Source organism: Xenopus laevis, chromosome 4S (genome assembly GCF_017654675.1).
Source record: "Xenopus laevis strain J_2021 chromosome 4S, Xenopus_laevis_v10.1, whole genome shotgun sequence".
Lineage (NCBI taxonomy): Eukaryota > Metazoa > Chordata > Amphibia > Anura > Pipidae > Xenopus > Xenopus laevis.
The window spans coordinates 49,101,655-49,110,678 of NC_054378.1; the positions used below are offsets into that span (position 1 = coordinate 49,101,655).

The 9,024-nt window shown below is 40.2% G+C and overlaps 1 protein-coding gene across 1 annotated transcript; it reads right to left on the reverse strand.

Moving 5' to 3' along the window:
• Positions 1 to 781: 781 nt before the first annotated feature.
• Positions 782 to 4,490, reverse strand: rrad.S (Ras-related associated with diabetes S homeolog). The gene is made up of 5 exons (XM_018240473.2): positions 4,337 to 4,490; positions 3,110 to 3,470; positions 2,805 to 2,878; positions 2,250 to 2,454; positions 782 to 1,573 (listed from the first exon to the last, which is right to left on the reverse strand). Exons 2-5 carry the CDS (start codon positions 3,462 to 3,464, stop codon positions 1,296 to 1,298), a joined length of 912 nt encoding a protein of 303 aa, XP_018095962.1. The 5' UTR covers positions 3,465 to 3,470; positions 4,337 to 4,490; the 3' UTR covers positions 782 to 1,295.
• Between the last annotated feature and the right edge of the window lie 4,534 nt (positions 4,491 to 9,024).

The following is a 9,024-nucleotide window of genomic DNA, read 5'->3' on the forward strand; positions in this document are numbered from 1 at the left end:
GGCTACCAATAGCCAATCATAGCCCTTATTTGGCACCACCCAGGAACATTTTTGGTGCTTGTGTTGCTCCCCAACTTTTTTTATATTTGAATGTGGTTCACGGGGGAGAAAGGTTGGGGACCCTTGGCCTAGAGTAAACATTCCAAATACACCACTATACAGTACATTACCACTCATACAAAGCAGAATCCTAATGTCTGTGTAGCTGCTTGTTCTACCTGCAAGCTTTAACAAAGGGGAAAGTACTGCATGCTGTGATTGCGGGTCACTTCGTTTCATGATGTATGTAGGTTCACCAAGTCAATTCCTATAAATCAGCCCATTAAAAAGTGCAGGTTTTAATGGCAAGTCAATGATACTTGGCTAAAATGTAAACATGTGCATAGAAAATTTTTCATTTTCAGTAATATGACCACTCTGGGGACAATAGTGTGGGCTGTTGCTGTTGCCGCCACAGGAATCAATTACCTTAACAGTCCAGGCATTTGGTTGACCAAAGATTTGGTTTACCCAAAACATTAATTGGAGTGGTTCACTGAGCAACTTTACAATTTCTATAATTTTTTTTCAGTGGTTTATGGAATAGTAACAGTTTTAGCCAGTTTTACAACGCTAGGCAGACTTTCAGCTCAAATGCTCTTTGAAGGCCCATAGTGTCAGTTGTTTATACAGGTTCAATGCACTAGGTCCCTGTATTCAGGTAACCCTTGGGTGCTGTCTCTCAGTTGAGCCAAAAGTCTTCTACACTTATGGGTGGTACGAATGCTAAATTTGCAAGCAGTAAAATAGTAAATAGTTTATTATAAAATCTTTATGTAAACAAAATGTAAATCCATTGATAACAATTAAGGAAAGTGCAATTACAATTCAAAAATGTTATTAGCCTGCAGAATAATTTTATACAGAAGTCCTTATGTGCATGTGATTTCCAATACATGGAAAATTAGGATGCATGTACGAGCCTGCGCACATATTTTCAAGTTTTAACACAGAAGTAGATGAAAATCTTTTTTTTTTTTGTCAGATCGAACCGATTTCATATCTGGATGTTATACGTGGGCAGGAAGCAGTCGCTTCACAAAGTTTTTCATTTGCCACACACCATCAAAATTACAAGTCCATTCCAAAGCCAAAGTCCTTATTCGGCTTTCGAGCCCAGCTTATTAAGGCATTAAATAGAAATGAAAACATGAAAGTTATAGATCAGTATATATTCCATGTAGATCTTCATTTCATAAAGAAAATCCTGATATCTTTCAGTTCTGAAGGGCTGCATGTGGCCCTTTCAAAGGTTTTCAGAGCACTGATAAATCATGGCACGATTTGGACTTCTGCTTGAATGCCATCTTTTTGTTATTTTTGGCTACAATCTTCCCAAGGAATCGTTTGGCTTTTTTCCCAATGCTTTCTCTCCTTTTGCTACTAGCCATCCGTCTGGCGTTGTCCTCTTTGCTATCTTTGCGAAGTCTGACCTGACGCACTATTCCTTCAAAAAGGTCTTTGACATTGTGGTGAAGGGATGCTGACGTTTCTATGAATTTACAGTCAAACACAACGGCACAAGCACGTCCCTCTGAAACGGGAAAAAGGGTCAATTAAAAATATGCATTTAGTAGATCGGCATGACATTGTACTTTAGTATCAGTGCATCCTTGCATTATTAGATACATCCCTTATTTTTTTATTCTGCTGTTCTTACTGTGCTATATAATATCTCTATAAGTGATGATAACATCCATTATTTGGTCAGTAACATTGTACAGTGTATATATTCAGTGTATATACAGACAAATAATATGTGACAAAAGATGAACTGGGCTCATAGATAAGCAGCATGTACTATATGCAGTATATCTATTATTATTTGTATTATTTGCTCTGGTGAAACAGTAGCAATGATAACCTATGTGTTCATATATATAGTGAATAAAGTACCCCCTCTTGTAAAATATAAGGATATTATAATTATAATTATATGTTTTTATACAGGTCATGGAACTCCGAGGTAACTTCTAATATCCTCATATTTTGCAACTGGGGGTACTTTATTTATTATAATACACAAGTTTCAGTGAGTCATGTGACAGAAATGACATCAGAACTCACCGTTTATAACTGATGACATCAGAACTCACTGTTTATAAGGATATAATTTACAAGATATTCATAGCTTTTGTGTATTATAGGCTGTTATATCTATAATTTATTGCATAACAAATTCAGTTTTTAGTATATCATTTTGGATTTACCTTCTACTGATACTTCTCGTGATCGGACCAAGTCGCTTTTGTTGCCAACGAGAATTATAGGAATATCCTCTGATTGTCTTGCTCTTCTTAACTGTATTCTGAGCTCAGAAGCCTTTTCAAAACTTGTTTTGTCCGTAACAGAATAAACAATAACATAAGCATCTCCCATCTTCATGCACTGGTTATGCAGCCAGTGATTGTCATCCTGCAACACAACAAAATATAAGCATCTTGCTCGACTCTGGCAATAAAACAGGGGTGTGAACTACAGTACATTCTGTTGCTGCTGAAAGCTCCTAGCCTAGAACCCAACTGGTCATCATAAGGTTCTCCAAAATCTATGGACAAGTTATAGCTGAAAATCACAGTTGTCCCTTATTCTAGAATGGCTCAATCCTGATTCATATTTATATGAATCTATTGTATCTGAAATTGGTTAAAAAAAATGTTGCTGTTTATGCATATGGATACTTTAATTTGCTGGTGCTGGGTAGCAGTGTTACTTGTAACATACAAAACCTTTCAAACTTGTCATTATAGTGAAATATGACATACCTGTTCCCATATGTCAAATACTAAAAGACAGGCTTCTTCCCCATCCACCACTATAGATCTGTCATATGTATTTCCTGGAACAAAACAGAGAACAAGAAATAAATTTACAGACTTGCATTCATCAGTGTATATGTGATCATGTTATGTTTACATTGTAATAGCATATACAGTAACTGAATATGAAACCCATTAAGGAGCAGTTTAGTACATATTAGTCTAAATTATCACAATTTAGTACATATTAGTCTGTATATCAGTCTATCTCTCCATCCGCTCTCCATCCATTTTCTCAGTAATATTCTCACCTGCTTCCTCTACATCATGTAAATCCTCCACACCCCCAAAGATCCTGGCCAGGCTAGACTTTCCTACTCCGTGTTCACCGAGCAGGATAACTTTGTACACATGATCCTCAGAGTCACTGCCAGAGGAGATGACAGAGTCAGAGGAATCCGATGCCCAGCTCTCTCTGTGTTCATCTGAAGGGTTGTACGAGGGGCAGCGGACCAAGCTAGATAGTTGAGATGCTGGGGTTTTGCCATGCAATTCCTTATCATCCACGGGCATGCTTCTCCTGTGCAACTGCTGATGCATAGTGAATGGCATGCTGCCTCTCCTCTTTTCCAGGCTCTTAAATCGGTCACTTCTGTTGAGGGTCATTTCTAACTGTTGGAGAAACCAAGCAGACACAAGACCTTATTAGTCAGCCTGAACTGACACATCTCCAAGGCTTGAAAAGTGATAATCCTAAAACCACATGATTAAAAGCTTTCTTAATGTATTGCAGACAGGAATTTACACTCTCATTTTAACCCCTTTTTCAACTTTCCATCAGAAACATTACACTTAGGAACCTAGAGAACTGCAGTACTGTGCCATTTTCATTGCTTCATTATTTTACCCTTGACTCATGCGATGGTGGGAATTGTAGTTCTGGGAGATTCTCGTTATATTGAATCTATATGAATCTTTATGGTTTTAACTCAGTGAGATATTTTATTGTGTACTGCTGTGTGAGATGATGTTGAACAAATCATCACAAGAAGCAGCTAGATGGTTGTCCATTATGGACACAAAGAGATTAGAGCTAATGATTTATAAAAAGTTATGTTATAATGGTTTCAGTAAGTTCTGCAGTGAAGCCAATCAATGATAGTATAATAATAATAATTGTGCAGTGTGGATACTCCTGTATCTACTTTACAGCACTTTGGCACCAGCAGTGAAATGGTGTAAATCAGCCAAGCTCAGTCCAATCCATAAATATCTAAAAACTCACGCACTGGTTTGCAAAGCTTATCATCCATCAGATCTATTTATTAACCTTTCAGGATAGTAGAGACTGGGAAAAGGACAGTTAAATGAAAAAGTAAATTCCTGACACGGGTCACGGAATATTGATCCCATATACAGTATGTAGCCAGTTAGCAGGTTGTTGTATCCCCATGAGGGTACAGCTGTCGGCATGTCTTCACAAACATCAGTGCAGAATTACACAGCAAGGAAAGGAGCAGAAGCACATGATGACTTACTTGGTAGAAGTGCTCAGCTGTTGAAATATCCTCTCAGTGAAACAAGTGTATATTCCTTGCAGCAGTTGCTTAGTTTATGGCTTTGGCTATGTCCCCGTCAGGAGTAATTCCCTTCTGTTCATCTCACACACAGCCTCGCTATTTAAGTGTTCCCTGGGCTAACACAGCATGTGACATCAGCATCGGCTCAGCTTATGGGAACCCAGGATCCTCCCTGCTTCCATATCTGGTGCAGGCTGTGACATCATCGTGGATAGCTGCTTAGTCAGTATATTGTAAATGGAAGCTCATAAGACCCTATTGTCTTTGATGTGAGTCAATACCCCCCCCCAGCAAAGCAGAGAGGGGAGTTGTGAATGAACTAGTGCAAGGATTGGCAACAGACACCCTCCACTGTGAAACTGATGGTGTCAAGTTACAATAAAAAGACAGCAGTGTGTGTGGGGGGGGGAAGCTATTTCTTTCTTTGTGTTTCAGAAGTACAATACAGAGGCAACTAGAGGACAGATCTCCCCTCTGAGGAAGGACAGGTAAGGACGTCATGCTTTACTGACATCTCCCTGTTGCAATGGCAGCAGCTTCCCAGTAGAATCAGGTAGGTAATTCAGCACCTACATCTTACATCCCAACTCCACAGTTCAACTGGCTCCCTAATGCATGGATTTCTCATTTGGATGCCCCTAGACCAGACATTCCCCCTACCCACTCTGCCCCCCTCGCCCACAAACCTGTGTGCATCTGCCTAACATTCACCCCATTCCTCCAGCTGCCCCACCTACCACTGGTATGGGTGCCACTTGTTCTAGCTGGTACCACCCAATGCCTAGGCCAGTATAACAAATTTACTAGCAATGTACTTGGTGATCAATTTGTAAGCCCTAATTGTTTGGCCCCCAGCCTGCCTCTGACCCACCCCAATGGCATCTCTTTACTTCTGCTGTATGCCCCCAAACCTTTTCTACTCACTTAATTTTCACCCAGTTAGTCTAGCCCACCCCTGCAATGTCACAATTCTGCCCCGCAACCTCATGACTCTGTATATTCTTGGAACCACCCACGGCTTTCATCATTGTCCAGTATGAGCCAGAAGAAAGGTGGCAATCTTAAACTCTGCCCAGAGACTGCTCAACTCCCCTGCTTTTAATTATACCCCTTACCAGGACACCATCACCGAGGTACAGAGGGTTCCCATGGCAGAAGGGGCCTATTCCTCCGATTCAGGAGTAAAATTCGAGCTTTGTTTAGTAAATGGGGTAAATGGTGTGACCAGGGCAAATTAGGAGAGTCACCATGCCACCACTGGCAATTCTTTTTTAAACTCCAAGCCCACTCAAATATCTCCTATCAAGATTAAGTGCTTTAAATCCTTTCAGGGGAGCAGTTCATTGGGTGTGATCCAGGCATGAGTCTGTATGTATCAAAAAGCCACACATTTTTTTAATCTCTCACTGTTTAAGCAGACACACCAGTCCTTTATATCCGAAGCCACTACAGGAGAGTGAGACCAGGTTCAAAAACATTGCAAGATTCAGAACATTGCAACACCAAATAACAGAAGATCACCATCTCTTAAAAAGATTCATAGGCTTGATTATATTTGAGTTGCACATTAGCCCCTAGAAATACAAGATACCAACACTACAGAATTTGGTGTCCCATATAAGAAGCAAAAGACAGAAACATTGGTACAAGTATGGGATCTGTTGTCCAGAATGCTCAGGGCCTGTGGTTTTACAGATAATGGATCTTTCCATAATTTGGATCTTCATACCATGGGGCAAATTCACTAAGAATCGTAGTTGCGCCAGGCGCAACTTCGCCGCACTTCACCGCACTTCGCCACACTTCGCCAGGCGTAGTTTCGCCAGCGCTCCGCAAATTCACTAAAATCCGAAGTTGCGCACAGGGGTAGCATAAGGTTGCTAGCGTTGATTCGCTATGCGAGGCGAAGTTACGCTAGCGATGGTTAATTTGCATACGGCGCCAAATTCAAATTTCAATGGAGGAATACGTAGAATCACTACAAATGCCTGGGAAACCTTCAAAACATCAAATAAAATTGTATTTTGCCCTACACATGTGCCCAGTGTATAGTTAAGTTGCCATGAGTTAGGAAATCTAGGGGGGAAGGAGGGGAGCCCCAAAAAAAAATTCGATCTTTTTCAGCCTATCACCCATAATATAGAAAAAACGCCAGCGTTTTTTGGGACTTAGAAAAAATTTGAACTTTTTTTGAAGCAATCCCTATCTACTCTATTGCGCTTCACCTGGTCTGAGGTGGCGAAGGAAGTCTAGTGTAAAAGGTAGCATTCAGTACACTGCGCGCGTTAGTGAATTTGCGTAGTTACGTCCATAGCGAAAATTTGCCTGGCGTAAGGGTGCGAAGTAACACTAGCGAATTTACGCCAGCGTTCGTTAGTGAACTTGCGAAGTAACGAAAATGCCCAACGCTAGCAAATTGCCGCTAGCGTTCGGCGCTTCAGCGCTTAGTGAATTTGCCCTCATAAGTCTATGTAGACGTTAATTAAACCCAATACGCTGGTTTTGCTTCAATAAGGATTCTTTTTATCTTGATTTGTATCAAGTACAAGGTAGTACATTATTATTAGAGAAAAAGGAAATTGTTTTTAAAAAATTGGATTATTTTGATAAAATGGAGTCAATTCCATTTCCATAATTCTGACCTTTCTGGATAATGGGCTTTTGGAAAATAGATCCTATAATTGTACTACCATAAAGAACATCACAATATGTTTGAAGGCACATAGTATGCCTAAGCAAGAAAGAGATCACAGGGGTTCCAGATTGTGCTTCCTCTTGTAACATCACTTGAGCAGACAAATATCAACAAAAGGATAGAACACCTAGAGACGTCTGCTATATGCAAATGGTCGTTTCTCAACAACTGCTGCCAGGGCATCATGAGACAGTCTCAGATAGCAGCAAGGCAAAAACTAATTGCTGAAAGTTGCATTGATTAGAATGGAGGGTAAAGAAAAGGTAGCCTCTGTAGGTGACACATTGCTGTGGGATTTGTCACTGGACAATCACCTAAGAAACTGTGTAAAATACAGTTGTTAAAGTTAAAAGACATTTTTAATTTACCAAAGAGGCTCATAAAATTAAAAAAGGTCTAAGAATATCAGTGCCTGAATTGTTTAAAGGGGCACATGGTTTTTATTAGTTTTGAGCTGAGATTGGTGAACTATCTGTCAATCTTGTTAAACATAAGCCTATATATACAGTACTGATGTGACCTAGGTTGAATTTCTTTGGGGTCACATATAATATAGAGTACTAGGGAAATTTAGAGGACAAAATGAGCTATGAACAAAAAGATATGGAACTATAGTTGAAGTGAGTAGGACCTGAAAAGAAGGAAAAGAAACCAGGGTATAACAATCTGAAACAGGGTACAATGTAGACAAGAACAGCACCTTCTTAATGTAATTAAAGGCCTTTATTCAAACACGGCACAGACCAATAGTAGCAACGTTTCAAGCCATCTCTGGCTCTTTATCAAGCTGTAACAGGGTACCTCAGGTCAGGTCAAAACTTAAAAGATTACTGGAAATAAATGAGAAAAAATGGCATAGGGATTAACTTGCAAATTGCAGTTACAGTGGCTGCAGTCACCAAGCACCTAATTCCTTCCACCTGCAGCAGTTCCTTTCAGGATAATAAAGTAACTTATTCAGTTGATAGAAGAACTGTATCCAAGCTCAGGTGTGGATAAAAAAAAACCCAGTGGGGAAAATTTTTAATAAGATCCCAACATGTTAATAGTAGCTAATGAGACAGGGAATGGGAGAGACCTGCGGTACATGCAATAAAGAGACAAGACACCAGAGCTTGAGCGGAGGAAGGCCGCAACATTTATTATAAATCAATGAAGTTTTAACAGCAAATTATTTCATGCCAAATAAATGAATATGAGCACGTAACTGAATCTGTATGTATTTATGGCAATGACTGCATTAATCGGTGTGTGTGCGGATCCGTTTCTTTTACACATTGGTTGCTAAGGGACCCGGCCGGGTCAACGGAAGGAACGCACCACCAGCTTGCAGGATTGGTGAACTACAGGTGTGCGGTAGGAGAATTACATTGTAATCAAGTTTATGGCAATGACACCATCATTACAAACAAGGGAAAGTTGTGCTCACCACTAATTTTTAAATTACTTGCTGGATTCAAGGTTAAAACTCCCAAACATGGTTGACCTTTTATGGGCCACCATTGGGATCACCTGACTATAGCTGGAAAGGGTCGGAGCTACAACATGAAGCTGGCCACTGCTCCTTGTGTTAGATAACGCTTTGGCCTATGGTGAATTTACCCAGAAAAATGTTGTGCTGTGTTTTAAATGGTTTAAGAACGAGTATGCAAGGCAGGCATTGTATTAAAAGTAGAGCTATCAATGATTTTAGGATATTTAGGACTTATTCCTTGAGCTTAACTTTAGACAAAGGCTTTGGCCATCCTTAGCTATGGGCACGGCCACCATCAGGGGGGCACAGGGGGTACTCTTCTACTGGGCCGGGCATAAAGGGGGCCTAGATGTGCTGCAGTTTTTGAAATAGCCGGGCCCCCCTTCTTAACTTATAGCGCGCCCTGACCACCAATGATTTTTTAAAAACTTTTATGGGGTGTCCTGGCGCTAATGTTATTTTTTTTAACTTATAGGG